The 19,680-nt window shown below is 43.3% G+C and overlaps 2 protein-coding genes across 2 annotated transcripts; both read right to left on the reverse strand.

The window, feature by feature from the left end:
* Nucleotides 1-4,385: 4,385 nt before the first annotated feature.
* LOC128269835 (inositol polyphosphate-5-phosphatase A) lies at nucleotides 4,386-9,294 on the reverse strand. Its single transcript, XM_053007243.1, has 9 exons — nucleotides 9,138-9,294; nucleotides 7,613-7,843; nucleotides 6,507-6,674; nucleotides 6,260-6,432; nucleotides 6,097-6,184; nucleotides 5,393-5,545; nucleotides 4,990-5,274; nucleotides 4,785-4,883; nucleotides 4,386-4,451 (listed from the first exon to the last, which is right to left on the reverse strand). Exons 1-9 carry the CDS (start codon nucleotides 9,201-9,203, stop codon nucleotides 4,386-4,388), a joined length of 1,329 nt encoding a protein of 442 aa, XP_052863203.1. The 5' UTR covers nucleotides 9,204-9,294.
* A 3,321-nt stretch (nucleotides 9,295-12,615) lies between these two features.
* On the reverse strand, nucleotides 12,616-18,878 carry LOC128269846 (mediator of RNA polymerase II transcription subunit 12). The gene is made up of 3 exons (XM_053007254.1): nucleotides 16,369-18,878; nucleotides 14,595-14,833; nucleotides 12,616-14,337 (listed from the first exon to the last, which is right to left on the reverse strand). The coding sequence occupies exons 1-3, from the start codon at nucleotides 18,773-18,775 to the stop codon at nucleotides 13,915-13,917; spliced, it is 3,069 nt and encodes a 1,022-aa protein (XP_052863214.1). The 5' UTR covers nucleotides 18,776-18,878; the 3' UTR covers nucleotides 12,616-13,914.
* Between the last annotated feature and the right edge of the window lie 802 nt (nucleotides 18,879-19,680).

The raw sequence follows: 19,680 nt of genomic DNA on the forward strand, positions 1-19,680 counted from the left end.
GTCGTTCGGGCAGGAGATTTCCGCCCTGTACCCAGAGCATCTACCGGCATGTACCCATGTGCAAATGCGAGCTGGAGACAAGGGTTTAAAGAACCTTTTGGCCGGCCGGACGATAAGCGATACTGGAACAGCGGGTACAGACTCCCTGGACTGGAACGAAGATTGATTGGAACTAGAGCGACGCATATGCCATAGGATTCAGACTCGGAAGTCAGTGAAATGATTCGCGCGGTCTAGTCCGACAATGCTCGAAGCAGAGCATATCGTGTTGTTTTCATCAACGAACGAACGAACAAAATATTTCTTCTTTAAGCAAAACATCCATTCATTAGCCAAACAGTATGTCGTCTTCGTCCGCTCGATAATCTCGATCGTCCGAGATCGAGCTCGAAATCGACGAAAGCACTCGATCGCGATCGCGGTGGAGGGAATCTGTGATAAAGCGATAAAAGAGGGGATCCGCACGGGGATCGCGTCTGAGTCGACCATTAAAGGAGTGTCCATTCCATGCCTCTTTCCACTACGCGTAACCATCTCATTTTTGCGGGCTATTTCCCCACCTCCACCGCAGGCAGTCGCAGATGATGCAGATCACTATGTTTGATTGCCCTTTGCTCTCCGCTGCATGACTGGGCACTTGTACATTTCAGGCAGATATAGATTGCGTCATCTATGGTGCGGTAGATAAAAACACCGCTGCGGCAACAGAGCCTTCCGGCGACAGCTCCCTCCCCAGTGGCATCAGTTCTCATTAACCAGGGGCATAATCTCGGCAGGGTTGCGTGTGGTACGAGATGAGACGCGTAATAAACGCTAATTATCTGGCCATAAGCACACGTGACATAGCAACATGGGTCGTGACATAGCAAGAGTCGGATTACGGTCCCCGCGCCAACTATTAGTCACTGTGAGCCATTAGAGATGACGGTGATGGCCGCTCTCGTTGGCCCCTGGCGGGAGCGGATCGACTTCGACGATACGGTTTCCCACGGCTGTATTCGATTGGCCCTACCCAAGACGAGGACCTGTTCATCTGCATAATGTATCCCCGCGTCTAATGGCTTTCGATTCGTTTCTATTTCTTTTCGTAGCTTACGAGACAGAGAGAGAGCACGTCGGTGGCAATCTTTGGCATCTTTGGCAAAAATATTCTCCTTCTTTTTCTTCTTCTTATTGGACAACAACCACCGAGCGGTCTTGTCCTGCACCAAAGACAATGTTAATATCTCTGGTGCTATTCGTAACGGTTCGTTTTTACGGGCGGGGTTGGTGCCGCGCGAACCTGTTACACCGGTATCGAGAATCGAAACCATGGCCGGCTGCGTGGACAACCGGTCGCGGGATTCGAACCCAGACCAGCTGCGTGACAGCAACGAGCGCTACCGACTGCTCTATCACCGGGGGCAAAACATTCTCCGTGTTCCATGAAAAAGTCATAACTATGATTGACATCCGAGCAGTTGTCATGTCGATTGCATAACTGAAGGCGTTGAAACGATAAAAATTGCTTATTTAGTATTCCTGAACGGATATATTAGACATACAATGTGTTTTTTAATCTTACAAGAACGGGCAGGGCCGGGCCGTATATATAGACAGAGATACAACGTTAAATGAGATAAAACCGTATGCAAAACAAACAAATAAAGTTCAAAATAATTCGTAAATTCTTCCTGAAACCATCAATGTCCGCCGGACATTGGAGAATTTCCCATTGGCCTCTGTCCTACCGGACTATTTTGCCGACTGGTTCGTCGTTCGCGACATGAACAGCTCGCTAGAGCCAGGCATGGCGTATACGCTGCATAAAAATACGGTCGCCGTACAGCTAGCTGTAGATCTTGTAGATGCCACGGTGTAGACTGATACTCCTATAGTTGCTGCATTACAGCATGTCTCCGTTTTTGTGTATAGAATAGATGATGCACAGAACAACAGTCACAAGCCCTCGATTCGCTATCCTATACTGTATGCTATGATTTGATAAATCTCGTGAACAACTCTCTCTTTCTCTCTCTCTCTCTCTCTCTCTCTCTCGCCCATTTTTAACGAGCATGGCTGTAATCCCTTCGGAGCTCCACATAAGGCTCCGCGGAGCCGGGTTATCTGCTATTCTTTAGCCGACGAAAGGTCCTTCTGATCTCTACGATGCTTTATGGCAGAAGCAGGTTTGTATACGATAGCGAAGCGTTCGTTCAGTAATTCATCAAAATGCTGTGCTGCAGCTAGGCAGGTCCGTAGGGCTCTCTTTGGTCTTCGTATCGGTCACTTCTCTGCCGGCAGGTGAACCGATAAGAACATTTTCTTGTGATTTTTTGCTGACTATCCTGACTAGTGTAGCGTAATTATAGTATATTCCGCGGACCACCAGTTTGAGACGACTGGTTTAGGTTGTCTTCAAAAAGATATTTTTTCAAATAGTTTGCTGCAGCAAAAAAAAAACAATTCATTAAACAGTCGTTTCACGGAAAATATGCCCCGAACTTGAGGGATCCCGAAAGCAGTTTTTGTCGTTTACACTTCCTAAGTCTGATAAATGATCATTAATGTAAACATCGTAATCAGAATCAGGGCTGCCCGGTAGTAATTGTACATAACGTGAATGTAACATTTTTTCGACAGATGTATCTATCTTCTGCTGCTGTTGCTGGTCGTGATTGCGCGTTTTCGATACAGCATTCTCTTGAAAAAGTTCAAGAAGTTCTTCAGCTGTCATTTCACTGCCGATTACATTCAATTTAGAAGTTTTTTTGTTTGCTATACAGAACCATTAATATGATAGTTGTTTTAAATACATGAAAAAAAGAGAGAAAGAAAAAGAGGAAGAGAGAGATATCGTTACATATTTTCAATAGAAAAACATTTAATTTAGTAGGCAACGTATGGTCGTAAGCAGTTTCTAAGACAACTAACACCTAGTAACCTTAATTGTGATAAATTAAAGTTAGTCTTGTTTTGTTATGTAATGGGGCAGGATCCCAACGCCTCTCGAAAGATATACGTATAGTATAGGCTCGTATAGGCTCTCCTCCCCTACTCCTGCTAAACACGTCCGTGTCGTACAGAACGGTAACAAAGCTTGAGTATACAGACTCTCCAACCCTTTAGGCGGATGATTGATACGGCTGAGTTTAGATGGGTCTAAACCCGCGGCAACGTGGGAGCCCGCGGCAACGTGGGCTCCTAAAGGTCCTGAGACGTGTGTGGACCTTAAATATTACCGGCACGATGGCCCTCCAGCATGACAGGGGATTGGCGCGCGGCCAACAACCCCGCCCGTAAGAACAGCAAAGTTACAAAAAGCAAAATGGAATATGCGAGTACCCGGATCTACGATAACAACATGCTAAGAAAACGACATGTTAAGATAGACAATGAGAACGGAAACGAAAATAGGAACATGGAACGTCTCAGAAGAGCTGGGAGTCAGAGGTAAATCGATAAGGCCCTAGCCAAGCTGCAAATGGATATCGTAGCACTAAAAGAAATGTGCTGGTTAGGAAGTGGTTCGCAGAATAGGCGTGGCAGTTGATACTGTAGCTGCAACGACCTCGGCCACATGCTGGGAACGGGCTTCGCCGGTGGTCCACTGCTGAAGCCGGCGATCATCGATTTCCGGCTCGTGTATGAAAGGCTATGCACCTTACGCCTGTCAGGTACGTTCTGGTAGATCAGCCTGCTAAACGTTCACGTCCCTACCAAAGACAAAACTGAGGAGGAAAAGGACCACTTCTATGGCATCCTTCAAAAGGAACTACAGATGCCCCAGATATGACGTAAGAATCATTTGGAGCTACTTCCAATCAAATAGATCACGTATTGCTTGATCGGCGACATGAATCGAGTCTGCTAAACGTTAGAACCTTGAGAGGGGCCAACATCGACTTAGATCACCAACTGATTGGCACAGTGATCCGATGTAGAATAACTGGCCCAAATACAACGGGCGCGAATAACGCACAGACTCGATTCATACGGACTCCCTGAGACAAGAACGGATGCAAGAGTTGTACAAACAGGCCATCAGGGAGTCGCTGCAACCAGGCGATCTGAACTACTTATAAATCGAGAAAGCGCACCGCATCTGTTTACATTTTCAGCCGACAATGAAATGGAGCAAAATAACATCCTGTTTTTGAATGCCAACGACGCAGCGGACGATGAAGCGTACGCGGACGATCGAAAACGACAACGCAGGGCCAAACAGAAAGGTGAAGCAATTACTGAAAAAACGTAATTGTTAAAAACTTGTGATACTGAAGAAAGGCTACATTTTGTTTAAAAGAGCTCACTGCTGACAGAAAAATGTGAGGGAGAGGGTAGATTAAAAGAAAAATATATTATACTCGTATATGAGACCACAACAATTGTGTTTGTCGCCTTTGTCAACAAAGGCACTCGACATCGAGCGGTGGAAGGGTTTCCTGATGCAGGCCAAGACCGCTCGGCGGCTGTAGCCGAATAAGACGCGACCGATGAAAGAGAATTTAGCGACCGATGAAAGAGAAAATGAAGCATACGAATAAGTATAAAAGGGCAGTCGAGCTGATAAGAGAGTTAGAAGATTAGAATAGACCCCACTGTACGGATCGCGCCACGTTAGTCTCCTCCATCGAGGACAGGCCACCATACCCACCAAAGGTAACGTGCCTAGGGAAAGAGCTAAAATAAATGAATTTGTGAACCCCAAAGATGAACCGAGTCATTCATCGTAGTCTCCGAAAGTTCCCGCCAAACTAAAGAATGAAATATAACTTTGATTCTATCAGCACTACTACTAATACTGTGAGATATAGATTATTCAACTTATAAAGTGTATCTCTGGAAGAGTAAAAATATACAATACCTTGACGTGTCTTGATTGTTAAGCTGAGATATACGGGCTATTCACATGACCAAAGGAGCAATGAACGAGAAACAAGAAAAAAAGGGAAAAAACACCAACTTGTTTGTTCTGGATAGAGAACCATTTTTCTTCAACATTCGTACCTTGTGATCGCCCATGCATACGTTTTCTCCGACAATACCATAGCTGCTGGGCGCCGAATAAGCTTTGGCGCTTTCGTCATTATCTCCGCGCGATAGTTGGTCGTAAATAAGTTTTCGGGCAGCACCACTGATTAGGATTCTGTCACACCAAGCAGGGCAGCGTGTTGTCATGTAGGAGTCCGGTAGTTCCGCGTTTTCTTCGTATGGATACGATGGAGGGAATGTAATAGGATATTCATAGAGGACATTACGCAAGCAGTCAAGCTCACAATCGAACTGGCGAAGCTGCAAAAATATTAAAAGAATGAATAAAGAATTTAAACCCCAGAAATAAAACAATGTACAATATGATAGAAGAAAATTTTTTTATAGTAATGACAGTATATAATGCATTTTTACTTACCCAGGTGCCTTTAAAAGTGCATTGGTCGTAATAGGAAAACTCTTTCTCTCCCACAGTCAAAATGTTGACACCATCCGCATCACGATATTGCACCCGCGTAATGTTGGATGAAGCATTCCGGATTCGATGCATTGTAAGATCTTGCGTTAGTTTCTATCGATTCGATAAATATAAAAAAAATACAAACAAATTTTTACAGAAGTTACAAAGAACATTTAAGGTACGCAGATACTGCGAATGCAATGTACCTATGGGCTTAGCAACCGTTAACGCTCCTAACTTCTACCGCAACCCCGCTCTTAGAAACGAACCGGTACAGAAACCATATCCAGAGATTAACAATGTCTCTGGTGCAAGATTAGACCGCGCAGCGGTTGCTCCCGAAGAAGAAGAAGACCGGTTTTACCATGTATTTTACCACTTAAACTCATATTAATAACAATTTTACAAGTTTGCTAGATTAAATCCAACTGTCCCTTAATCATCATCATCATAATGTTGCGCTTAGAACCCTAAACTGACATTTGTCTTGTTAAAAGAGCGATTTTATAAGGGGATATACCCATATTTCCACATATTAATCAAATGTTCGGTAGCCAAGCTTCTCTTCGGTACGACGGAATTTGCCGAACTTTTTGTCTTGTATACGTACACTATAATTCCCAATAATAATTTGAATACTAGGTCGGATATTGATGACTAACCTTAATTACGGACATTGTGTCACAACGGAAGTTGAAATCACCAAATAAAAAGTATGGCACTGGAAGGTTTGCTCGATCTTTGCGAAACCTGGAAGTTAAAGTGAAAAACATATTTTATGAAAATTGTATACTTATTGAAACGAAAAAGAAGATCAGCGCTTACCTTTCGAGTATATGTACAAGTGCCCGATTTCTACTTTTGCAATACACTGATGGATATTTCTCGCAAGCGGTAAAATTAGATGCATCATGAAACAGATGAATATTTACTAGGTCAAATATAGTACCATTCAGGAACCAACGTGTGCGCAAGAAACCTTTGCGTGACCACTTGCTCTGTAATCCATTAAACTATTAGTTGCACATTTCGGAACGTACAAAGGAATTCAGATTTTTCTATGGCTACTGACCTCCGGAAAGAATTGTTGAGGAAATTTCGCTTTTTCCTTAGTCGGTACTGCATCAATTTTACCACTGTAGATGCTCTTACCGTCGAGCATACCCCACTTATGTGTGACAAAATTCCACATAAGTACGTGTTCTACTGTATTTTGAACAAAATACAAATTTCCAAGGGCCTATTCAACGATAAAATAAATTCAATAATGACATGCTTCAAAAGTGACGTAATGACATAGTGATGTATAAGTATGTGCCGGGGGGTGAGGCGCAAAACACTCCGCCCGTAAAAACCACATTTTTACAGAAAGCAACAGGAAATTGACATTGTTTCTATCGCACGCCAGGCGGTTGATGCCGGACAAAATGAAGTACGATTTTTTTTTTTACTTTCGATTCCCTCAGGTTTTGAACCAATATTGCTCAATCATACGCTTTTGCATACAAAGAAAATTACAATCTGCTCAGGGATAAAAATCGCGACGATCGCCATTGCAAATTGAACGAAATAATCGTGATGACTGTGTTTATTCGTGACGCTCCATTATTACATACTGGAGCTTATAACATGCTGTTTCTTCTTCTTATCTGGCTACAACCACCGAACGGTCTTGGCCTACAGCAGAGACAATGTAAATCTTTGTTGCTTTCTGCAACGGGTTTATTACGGGCGGAGTTATAGGCCCCGCAGCAACCCATGTCACGCCGGTATCGGGAATCAAACATATAGCAAACTGCGTGACAAGCGGCCCTGGAATTCGAACCAATGGATTGCGGCGTGACAACGACAAGTCGTTAAAAAACGACACGACGAAAAAATGACACGCAAAGGCAACAACAATTCGCAGATCAGCTAAATGTGTCCCAATACGACATATCCCTACATTTAAAGGCCCAGGGAAAGATTCAGATGATTGAAAAATAAACTGAAGGAAAGACAGCGAGAAAACAAAACGAAGTTTTTTTTGTATTTTGTAACAAACAAGAAGAATGTTATTCTGTCCACGATTTGGTCGACATTTTAAATTTCAATATTGTAATTGTCGTTATATAGTTAGTAATGGATGCATACAGCATGCAAAGAACGCATATTGTCTTGTTGTGAATGTACACTTACCGTAAAGTTTTCTGCAGAGTTGTAGTCCTCGTCCAGGTAGACACGAATACGTTTATATTCCCGCAATTCATCCGATTCGCAAAGTTCTTGAACAAACTCCTGTACGTAGCCCATAGATTTTTCGTACGTTTTACCACCTACTTCTTGCAAATGAAGTGCAATAAACGCAGGGCGCCTAAGTAAGACATGATCGAGGAATTTTTGAATCCAGAGGTGCAGCAGCTTTGTGGGCTAATAACATGTTAAAAAAAGAGAAAAGACATAACAAAAAGCGAAGATTGGTATATTGTCAACGTGCTGCTGTTAATGCATGCATGTATAGGTTGAAGTAGTTACAAAACTAATTACTAATACGATAAGATAAACATCAACCACCGCCAACAACACCAGTTACCAGTAACGTGTAAAAACTTAAAAATCGCGTATCATTTAGTCGCGAAGTTTATGTTGCAGGCCAGGACCGCTGGAGTCCTGATCAAGCCGCCGTCAAAGATGGACGTCTGATCGCAGTTTTTTTTCCCGGTGGCTTCAAAGTGACAAGTGTATGGCGGGCAGACGTACAGTGCCAGTGTAAGTTCTAGCGCAAGGCCATAAGCCCCTCGCCCGACAAATTAAGTGAAGTTCTAGCAACGCTGACTGCACGTTAAGCGAACCAGAGTTAAAACTTTAAACGACTAGCAAATGCCTGGCAAATACGTGCGAGAGCGCAGTGCTGGGGAATAAAATAAACAACGCCGCAGGGGGCCATCTTCCATCACACAGGCTGAGCCCACCACGGCCATGGAGAAGCGACTTGCAGCCCTCGAAGCTGAAGTGGAAGCCATCAGGAGCATAAAAGGGCTAAAACCACCACAACAGCAACCAAAGCAGCAGATACAACAGTGAGACGTGGCAGAGAAAGCTCATAGAGCATGTTGCGTTCAAAAGGCGGCAATGCCCAGCGCTCGAGCTTCCCACTTCATAGAAACAGCGAGCTGTCGGAGTGAGAGAAGACAAAGCCGAACGAATCGTCAGAGTTTGTTTTTGCAGCGTACGCAGAACGCTCGAACGAAAGCTCAAAGATAGTCAACGGGAACGAAAATTGAAGAATAATCGAATTTTGCTAACAGTGACAAGCAAGAAACATACTGCTGAGCAACGTCGCCATACAAAACTGACCACCGGCCCTAAACTGCCATACAACTTTTTCAGTCGCGTTACCGTCCAATATGTAAAGAACTCTGCCCGAGATTGATTGAATTACTATTCGCTGTTATACAGGACTACCATCTTAATTCAATCGCAAGTAAGCCTATCTCTGTTTCCAGCATCCAGCCAGGACACAATTCTGTAATATAGAAATCACTGTAACAACGGACAAAACAAACTATTTTTAGCAATATAACTATGTTAACGAAAAGTAAAAATTATATTAAATAAACAATTAAAGATGTTTGAACAATAGAAAATACAGTTTGAATAGACCATGTTAGCGATACTACGATACTACACCGGCAACATTCAACTTATCCTTTTTTTTACTTACATCCTCGAAAATGCTTCCAACGTTAGCTGTTACAAGCAGAATAGAGATACTGCTTTTCTGCTCCATTGTTGCTATTATTTGAATGTTGATTGTAGTTTGTAAACTAATGCAGGGGATGTCCGTGTGTTGTTTTTGTCCAGGTTTGGTTTCGTATCCCAGCAAGATTTCTACTTCAAGGTACCAATCGCGGGTTCATTTGTATTTAAATTTGTATTTCAAACATGGTGAAAATCTGGAGAATGATTTCTTCCTATCACATCACACTAGTTCGCTTATATACCTATGTAATACTTACGCCAATACAAGTATTCTTCGGTTGTTCTGAATTATCTTGAACCATTGTTTGTGAAACCCGGTTACCAGCTAGAAGACTCCGGCACATGGAACTCATGGACAGGATAAGTTGGCCACGTTTTGCACACCTTATTTGGCGAAAACTTTGTTAATCATTTGTTGTTAATCACTTTGTTTACCTTTGATAATCATTTGTTCTCTGTCAATCGGCTGTGTAGAGCAAGAGCGGATTGCGACTGACTGACAGCTCCCTGGCGGAGCTGAGACTGTTTATGCGTTTATATCCGCAGCTTATGAATGTGCGTAGCACAAGATAGATCTATATGTATGTACTATGTAAATACTAAATAAAGGGCGATGATGCATCGCATTCCTGCCACAGGACCCACACGGGGAGGGGAGAAACAGGATGTTTCCCACATCGGGAAAATAAAAAAATAAAAAGTCACGTTCTACTAGCGCTGTCAAAACTGTCATACTGGCTATCAAAAAATTATCAGTAGCGTTTCTCGTTATTTTTGTATGAGATTTGACAGAAAAGTATGACGATGAAAAACGGAAGCATTTTTAACTAAAAATAAATTACAAAAAAAGTGTGATTGACATGCATGCGTTTTTCAGCGGCTTGGACAATATTTCATTCTGAAATGTACTTTTTCTGTTATATGATCCTAATTGAAATCTAGAAGGCTGTAGCAGTCCGTTGCTATGTCTCTCTCTTTCTCGTTCTCTCTCTCTCTCTCTCTCTCTCTCTACCTCTCTATCTCTCTCTCTCTCTCTCTGTCTCTCTATCTCTCTCTCTCTCTCTATACATCCCTTTTTCTCTCTCTCTCTCTCTCTCTCTTTCTTACCTTCTTAAAAAATTAAACGCAAACTATCCCCCTTATTATGAAACTCAAACGAGAACTCAAGCGTTTACTCGAGCGTCATTTTGCTACAGCTTTCTCGTTCTCCCTTCTTTCTTGCTGCTATCTGCTTTCTCTCTTGCTATAGCAAAATGACGCTCGAGTAAACGCTTGAGTTTGAGTTTCATATTAAGGGGTATGCAGTTCCCCCCAACATCACACTACTTCAAGATGGATGGAATGAGGGGTGGTGATAGGTGGATAAGGAAGGAAAAGGCTTTTAAGTGAAGCCAATCGATTTAGAGACCACCAAAACCTAAGAAACGATACCCTAGCGCGTATTTTAAGGATTGGGGTTGTATGGGAACCCCCCCCCCCTTCCCCTCGTCCTGCAAGGACCAAATTTTGTCACATGGTTTCTCACGTGACCAGCAACTATTGTGCATGTTTTGATGAAATTCGATTCATAACTTGTGGAGTAATTATTGCCCAAAACACCACACTAATATTTCATATTTATTCCAATTCATTCCTAATGATGACTAAGCTACCGTATTCTCTAGATCTGGCCCCCTGAGACTTTTTCTTATTCCGGAAACTGAAGGAGGCCATGAAGGGAGGACGCTACGATACGATTTAGCAGATAAAGACGGCATCGCCGATGAGCAAAAACACGTCCAAGCAAAATAGCTGGCAAAAATTGACCGATTACTCAAAATCGCCGAACTTTTCACCAAAAAGTCACTGAAATGTGTAGCTACTTAACGCCACAAAAAAAACCAAAATCGGTTATACGTAGCGCGCGGAAATTCCAATTTCGCAAAACTTTTTGATCACCCCTCGTATATGAAAATTCCTTTACACAAAACTCCATTTAAAATTCTGGGTTCTGTTACGATCAGTATATTTTATTTTAATGTTTTGTTCGCTTTCCTATTTTTAATGTTGGGTTATACGATTTAAACAGATAGATACGTGCAAAAGAACGCCGATATGAAAAGTGATTTACTATTGCAGCTTTTGTTTATTTAATATGCCATATAGGCAAAATGGCATTTGTTGATTGGATCGGAGTTGCTGTAGCAATATTTTGCCTACACAATCTGATAATGAAATATTAACTGTTCTGGAGGAAATGGTGTCCAGAATTTCCAACCATAAAATACTAACGACATGCGGAAGAGAAGCTCAGTGAGGATACGGTTGCCATGCGTTTTATGCTGTTCATCATCGTATGCAAACCAGTGTTCTTTTGCACACGAGAAGGAACCTTTTTGCAGCTAGGAGGCATGAAGAATTGACGTTGCTAGCGCTAATTTTGCAACGGGTATTGATGCGCTGCAATTTGTTTCTAGGTAAGGTGGATAATGCATTTACTGTGCCCAATTAGGACACAATAGCATGTCAGTCTTGTATGTGTTTTAAAATCCAGCTTACTGATTTTCTCTCAAGAAACACTTCTTCTGTGCTGATTAATTTCTTGACCTTTTATCGTACACTGGAAATAATAATTTTTTATACTATTGTTCTCTTGCTAGCAATCGGTATCTTGAAGTCTGTTCGTTCGGACATCGTCTACAGCATAGCACTCTATATTAAAAGGAAAGCATGTGATGCACGAAACGGCTACGTGCGTAATTGTACTCATTTGTCTCTAAGAAAAATTATCCTATCACATACATATTTTTTACATATATTCATTAAATGTACTTCTCATTGGTCTGTAGTTTTTTTTAGCCTCGTGATCTTGTTCCCAGTTCAAAACAGAGTAAAACAGATAAATCAAACTTATTTCGAATCGCAATTGAATGTAAAAAGAGATATAGGTTCTCCTTTCATTGACAAAGTCTGCCGCATGATGACACAAGGAAATGAATATTTTGCATCAAGTTGTAGGCTCCAGCTTCGGCTCCGGTGTAGATTTTGATCTGGGGCTTCCCGTTTAAAAATCCCTTGAACAGGGCACCTGGATTAGTGAAGCTCTCCAGGACCGATAGTCCTCCCTTTCCTGGAAGAATGAACCGATAAACAAAAACTCCCCCCAAAAACAGGAACCCAGATCCCCCCATTTCAGATAGGAATAATAGTATAGAATCTTCCAATTGTTTTTTCTACCATATTCTGATTTGTTACTACTTTCCCAAACCCCAACCTAAACCCATCACAACCCCTCCTAGGTGCAATACTTCACTAAGGTTAAGGTAAGGGCATAACTACGTTGTTTGTCGATAGATTTTTTTTAATCTTAGAAGAACGGACTGGGCCGTATTTATGTTTGTCGATGGATATTGACGTGACATTATCACTACCAACCGAAAGCCGACTCGAAAGTGTACAAGAAGCGCAACACAGCCGTTGCTCATTTACTAACTCTCTTTTTAAGTTTGTTTGAATTATAATTCTGCTTTCGCTTTTTATTCACTAAATGACCTAAAAGGCGATGTGTAGAAACTAGAATGTAAAAAAAGCATTATACACATAATTAATTTATCATTTGTTCATTCTATTATTTGCATGTGCTTACTTCACTGAACGCTAATACCGGGGAAATATAGAACTTTGCGTATAGGTTGTTTTCTTTGTATTTATGTGTACGTATGTAGCTGTGCATTCGTTTGTAAGTTCTAGAGGATAATTAAGTAAAACTATTTTTAATTTAATTACTCTGTCGTTTCCATTTCGTTAAGAAGTTTGTATCAAAAATTTTCCTTTGCTGCTTTCCGCGCCATATGTTCGTTCCAATATTTTGGAATCTCTTTTCTTATCGCCTTTTTATTCTATTCTAATTCTAGCCGGAGGCACCGATTACTCAATAAATCGGATGTCACGAAAGCCAAGTCTAGACTGCTTCCAAGCACCAGCTTGGGTCTGATGCCAACAATTGCTCAAACTCCCAGTTATGGAAAGAGGAAATCACTAAAGTCGCATTATAGTAAGCGGACCTCGTCTTCGGTGCATTAGCGTGAATGCAAAACTTTAAGCAGATGAAAATACACCTCTGACTGTTTCTCTGCATGAAACAAACAAGCGGATTACGCGTAGGATGGGTTATCAGAATTTTTTTCACTTCAACTCGAACTAGACATATGACTATTTGCTGAGAATATGGTACGTTTTCGATTCAATTTGTAGACTCAATCAGATGATGATGGAATTCAAGAAAAAGGCTACTAAGCAAAAATGTCAGTTGCTGTCAGAGAATTGCGTGCGCGATCACATAAAACACAAACATTCATGTCGACAAATACATCGTTCGTATTCTAGCACATGTTGTTCCTTATTTTCGTCGTCCTTTCGCGGTTTCCCAATGTTAGTGCATATCACGTAATTTGTTCTTATAGTGCATTCGTTCACACGCATAAATATACATGTATGCATTTTGACAACTGCAACAATTGAAGCTGTCCCCAATGTGTTGGAAATGTGTTGATTGCTTTGGTCTAAAGACATTGGAACCTCTGAGAACGTTGTTCAAGTGCTTCACTGCTAGGCCCGACATCTTTTCGCGTCTTGGCCAGCATGCTCTAGCTAAGTTCGCATCACACGTCCGTGCGACGGTCTGTGTCTTTGCTTACGATACACGCATGCGGGTCTTTATGTTCAAAATGCTTTCATCGATGTCTCCTTTCTCTCTGCATTTAGAAGCCAGAACCGAAACCACGGTTGGTGATGCCCGTTGCATTAGCGACAGATCTTTGGGAGTTTACGTTGTTCCTATCAGGTCGCTGACCATAGCCGCTACTGCCACCGCCACTTCCTGTGCCACGATTTCCTCCGCTACTACCAACGACCGTGCTACCGAGACTTCGCTGGCCGCCCCCACCACCACTAGCACCGCCGCTACCACCACCACGATTCATACTGGCGCCACCCTGGCCACCCGATGGACCGCTTCGCGATTGGCCTCCTGAGCCACCACCAGATCTCGTTGACCCTCCGCCACTGCCGAGTCCGCCATTGTTAATACGTCCTCCACTCTCGCCTGGTCCACGGACGCGCGTTTTTTTTTCCTCAACGTTCAACTTTTGTCCGTCCGGCGAATTTTCCGGGAAGAAGAGGGGCTTAACGATAAAAGAAGAAAAAAAACATAATGTTTATCTGTTGCAAACGACGTAAATTGCAAGTAAAATAGTGCTCGTTTTTTTATGTTATGCAATTTAATATAAGTAGTTGTGCAATGAATTTGCCTTTGAGGCAAAGCTTATTGAGGATGTTAAGGAAAATTATTATCATTGATAACTATTCAGAGTATGAGTAATAATCATCCTACTATTACTTATGTTTTAATGATGAGTTTGCTGCTATCTACCTCACTTACCATGTTCGCTAGGCACGTTTGCACCGAGCTGGGATCTTCGTAGGTGATGAAGCCATAATGTGGTGGCGTTCGCACGCCTGGTAGTTTCTGAACTGATTTCGATAGAATGCGTAAATCGACCACTGTACCAAATTTGCTGAACAACGACTTGAGCTCATCTTCAGTCGCGTGATGCGGTATATTCCCGAGGAAAAGCTGGTGGTTGTCACCTAACTGGGCGGACGAACTTTGACGTCGCTCTAAACGAAACGAAAAATCAAATGTAGAACAATAACAGGTGTGTACGGATTAGCTATCAAAAGAAACGATTTCTATTACAGTAAAGAAAGTTCAATTCCCCGCTGATAGAGCAGTCGGTAACGCTCTTCGCTGTCAGCGCAGGCCTGGGTTCTGCCTAGGTTCGAATCCCGGGATCGGTTGTCACTCAACCGGCCATGGTTTCGATTCCCGATACCGGCGTGACAGAGGGGGGTTGGCGCGGGGCTAACAATCCCGTCCGTAAAAATTAAAATGTTACAGAAAAAGAGCATCAGAAATTAACATTGTCTCTGGTGCAGGCCAAGACTGCTCAGCGGTTGTAGCGCCAAAAGAAGAAGAAAGAAAGTTCAATTACAATGACAATGTGTTTTTGTACGAGCTGGATTGTTATTATGTTAGTTATGGTTGATAAATGTCAAAGGGGAACATTGTAAACCGCATTGTTTGTAATTATTTCAGGGATCTGATGATAACAAATGTTTTGTTAGTGAACAGGCATAATTATGTTCGTATTTTGAGTGTTTTTCTGTGTTATGCTTTTCCCGCCAAAATGTTTATTGGAATGTGTTTCCACAGTAACTGTATTTCGTTGTATTAAAAATTTCCGCGCTGTGTATGTGACAGGTCAATTTTTTTTACCAATTTCAATCAACAACATATTTGCCTTTCACCATTTTACAAGTAGCTTTACGATTCCATCGGTGTAGAATTTTTACATGATTATCGGTGAAAAACTTGGAAGAGTGATTTGCAGCGGCGCTCTTCGGTTGGTATTTTTTTTACCATTAACAGAATTTTGCAGAAATCTAAACGTGTGGTGATTAGACAGTGCAAAATCCGGGCTTAATGGTGAATGCATTGAAACTTCTCAACCAACTTCCGTCATTTTTTATGTGCCCTTAAAGATGTGTATGGATGTCCTCAAAGAAGTGTAGACCTTATCAGTATGAAATACAACTTTTTTCTCCTGTAAAGTTCTGGTCGCTTGTTCGTGGCTGATTCGCTCCAACGGCCGAGCTGGGTGCATTATAGGTGTAAATTGACCGTTTCATCAGCTTTTAATAGTTCTTGATGGACAATTCTCTTTCAAATGAAGAACATTACATTGTTTGAAGTCGTTTATGGAATGCCATTTGCCTTTGACCATGACCAGTGGAGTATTCTCATATTGAATCCATTTTTTATCGTCCATTATTAGTTACATCAAAATGTGTATGTGACGACGGAGAATAGAAGAAAAAACACAGCAGTTTGGGTTCTATTCGCCATTCTTAGTAGGATTTTCTTTAGTTTCTAGTACTCGGCTGATTTAATGCTACCCACACTCAATACAATATACCCAAAAATTGATGTTAAGAAATGGAAAACAATTGATAACGTGTAGGTCATATTTGACCGACGGTTCAGTGTATTGTGCGGTTTGAAATTTGGTTGAAATCAGTGAACCAATGAAATATTAGACCTCGTCCAAAACGCTACCAAGCTTTCAGATATGTTAGCTGCACCAGTTACGTACCATCGCCATCGTTGTAGTTTTGCCGTCCGTAGCTCGACTGCCGGCCATCCTGCTGTCGTAGCCCTGCTGTCCCGGCCGTTCCGTTCACCCGCAGCGATCGTTGCTGCTGCGATCGCTGCTGAGACAAGTTGCTGGTCGTGCCACCAGTACTACCGGTGCCAAGCCCAGTGCCCAGCGTATCTTGTTGCCGGTCGTTAGCAAACTTGCCGTTTACACTGAGGATGGTGGCCATACTTCCGGCCGTAGTACAGGATGTAGCTGGCGATACTGTCTCTCGCTGTCCTCGGCCAGTACCGTACGCATGATGTGGCTGATGCTGCGACCCGTGGGTTTGTTGATGCTGACTGTGACTTTGTTGGGAAGTTTGGGACACGGAACCACCCACGTTTAGCGACGCTTGCATGGCTGACGCAAAGCTTAATGGTCCAGCCGCTCCAACACCCGACTTCACTAAATTGGCATAGGTTTTTGGCTCCAGCGAATGCACCACCGCGATTGATTGCTTGTTTCCGAAACCGCCCGAATGGTGATTTGCTTGTCCCTGTGACTGCTGCTGATTATTATGATGATTTAGTGTTCCTTGCTGTTGCTGTTGTGGTTGTGGTTGTTTTTGTTGTTGTTTTTGTTGCTGTTGCTGCTGATGTTGGTGGTGGTGGTGCTGGTGGTGGTGCTGCTGTTGCGTCTGCTGCTGTTGTGTTGGCTGCTGCTGTTGTTGCGGTTGCGATTGTTGTTGTTTTTGCTGTTGTTGTTGTTGATGTTTCTGTTGCTGTGGTTGCTGCTGTTGTTGTTGATGTTTCTGTTGCTGCTGCTGTTGTGGTGGTTGCTGCTGATGCAAATGTTGCGGTTGCTGCTGTTGCAAATGTTGCGGTTGTTGTTCTTGGTGCTGCTGCGTCTGCTGCGGCTGTTGTTGGTGCTGCTGTTGCTGTTGTTGCGTCTGCTGCTGCTGCTGTTGCGGCTGCTGCAACTGTTGTTGGGGCTGCTGCTGCTGCTGCAGCTGCTGTTGCGACTGCTGCTGTTCCGGCTGCTGCTTCTGCTGCGGTTGCTGGTGTTGTTGGTGTTGATGCTGCAGTTGCTGTTGTGCCTGTTGCTGCTGCAGCTGCTGTTGCGATTGATGCTGCTGCAGCTGCTGTTGTGCCTGTTGGTGCTGCAGTTGCTGTTGCGGCTGCTGCTGTTGCGGCGGCTGGTGTTGCTGCTGTTGCTGTTGGTGGTGGTGATGGTGGTGGTGCGGCTGCTGTTGCTGGTGCTGCTGTTGTTGCTGAGGCTTGTGGTGCTGCGTCTGGTGAGGATGCTGTGGCTGTGACTGATGGTTTTCTAAGTCATTGGTGGAACCACCTATGATCGTAGGCAGGTTTTCACTGTCACCTGAACTTCCACCACCGGTGGCATTCATATCATTTAGGTTGAGAGAACTTTTCGGTACATCCGTGTCACCCAATGCTCGGTTTGAATGCGGAGGCTGCTGTTGGGATGATGATCCGTGTGTCGTTGCTGATTGGACCTGGGTGAGTGACGGTTGTTGATTTAGCAAGTTGATGTGAGTAATAGTCGGATCGATAGACGTAGGTTGAACTGTGGTAGTACCGATCGATGGCGTGGCGCCTGTCAACAGTGTGCCTACACCGGAACTTACATTTTTTATCAAATCCTCGTGAAGCCCGTTAAGCTGTGGCTGCTGCAACTGCTGCTGCTGCTGGGGTTGCTGTTGTGATTGAGGTTGCTGGGTAGCTTGCGTCGGTTGGCTAGCCACAGATTGCCCATAAGTAGGTAACAATCCCGAACCAGTGCTTATCACATTCGATGGATAATAGAGGGACTGCTGAGGAGCTTGCGCCATTGGTTGTGGCTGAGGCGGTTGTTGCTGCGATATATGCTGCAAATGGCCGCCATGGTTTACGCTGGATGCACCGTGCTTGGATTCCACCAAACATCCATCAGAACCGGCATCGGGACCGTCTTCATCTCCGTTAGCACGTTCGCCATCATCGGTGTCGTCATCAGTGTAGATGTCCTGGTACCGGAATATGTCGTTATGGACATAGTACTTCTTCGGCGACTGGGCCGCTAGGACGAACGTCTGCGTGAAACGGCGCATCGGCTGCCCATCGTTCGAGAGCTCACCCGTCACCTGCACCACCACACCATTGCCCAGCGTTGCTTGTGCATCGACTTGGCTAATCTTGGCGTGGCAATCACGAAAGTTTAACTGCTGTATCTTGCCGTGAATTTGCGTCTGGCCGATCACCAATGCCGTATCTTGATGTTTCGAATCGAGACCACCGTGCACAAAGCTGGACGAGCTGTTGTAAAATCGGTGCAGATGGTCCGGCGCCTTGTTCAGTAGCGTGTAATACTGGCGGACGAACTCGCGGCCCACGTTCTGCGGCGAAGGTGTTGCGTCCATTACCATCTTGTGTCCTTGTTGTTGGAATGGAACAGTATGGTGGAAGAAGGGCGAATTGTTACTTCCGAACAGACCACCGCCTGAAGTTGTTTTGTTTTTCTGGTCAAAACGTGCCCTACGGCGAGTAAGAGAGGATGGAAACAAATGATGCATTCTATAAAACGTACTGCATTCGGGGGATCTATGACGATGCAAACATAACTTTACCATAAGTGTTGGGAATAGAGTAACTAGCGAAACAACGTTTAATGTCAATCAAACAAAAGATTGTACGAAATATGGCGATGAAAAAAAAGTGTAATTAACAAGCAAGCTCAAAAAGAGCTTAGCTGTTTTAAATCAGCTAAGCTCGCAAAATTATGTTTAAACATAATTTTGCGAATCTTTAACGGCGGTCTGTAAGGAGCCGATATACCGCCGACCTTCACAATCTACACGAGATAAGTAACGATAATGGTTGGCGATTGATCAACTTCGCAACGGCAAGGAACCTGGTCATTGGAGCTCATTGCTTGTTGCCTTAGGAATGCACAAGATGCCTTGGGTGCGCGACGTGAAAGGACAAGATCTGGCTGGATTGATGTAGTTGAGTGCAGAGATGTCACTGAACGATAAAACAGTGTATAAAGCAACGATAGACAGACACAGGACGGAGGACAGCGTAAGGGATTATAAAAAGCTTAGACGATCAGAGAAAAAAGTTAAGAGAAAACGAAACGACTGTTGGAAGATGAAATATTACGTGAACGTGGGAAAAACAGAGTGCGATACAGCCCCACACAATAATTTTTTCGTTGGCAAAAATTAGGCTCATCCAGCAGCATTATCATTGGCTGAAGAATAACCAAACATCTTGGATATGAGATAGCGAATCGATGCCTTGTGACTGGAATCTCTTCTAGGCTACTATG

This window comes from Anopheles cruzii, chromosome X (genome assembly GCF_943734635.1).
Source record: "Anopheles cruzii chromosome X, idAnoCruzAS_RS32_06, whole genome shotgun sequence".
In the NCBI taxonomy this organism is placed as follows: Eukaryota; Metazoa; Arthropoda; class Insecta; order Diptera; family Culicidae; genus Anopheles; species Anopheles cruzii.

Bases quoted from the DNA above. Each gene is read 5' to 3' on its own strand.
- LOC128269846 (XM_053007254.1), bottom strand. From the start codon at position 18,775: ATGGTAATGGACGCAACACCTTCGCCGCAGAACGTGGGCCGCGAGTTC. The intron at 14,834-16,368 runs GTACGTAACTGG...CGTTTCGTTTAG, and splicing joins AAACTACAACGATGGCGATG to AGCGACGTCAAAGTTCGTCC. The intron at 14,338-14,594 runs GTAAGTGAGGTA...TTTATCGTTAAG, and splicing joins AAACGTGCCTAGCGAACATG to CCCCTCTTCTTCCCGGAAAA.
- LOC128269835 (XM_053007243.1), bottom strand. From the start codon at position 9,203: ATGGAGCAGAAAAGCAGTATCTCTATTCTGCTTGTAACAGCTAACGTT. The intron at 6,433-6,506 runs GTCAGTAGCCAT...AATGGATTACAG, and splicing joins CTCAACAATTCTTTCCGGAG to AGCAAGTGGTCACGCAAAGG. The intron at 6,185-6,259 runs GTAAGCGCTGAT...TTTAACTTCCAG, and splicing joins CTTGTACATATACTCGAAAG to GTTTCGCAAAGATCGAGCAA.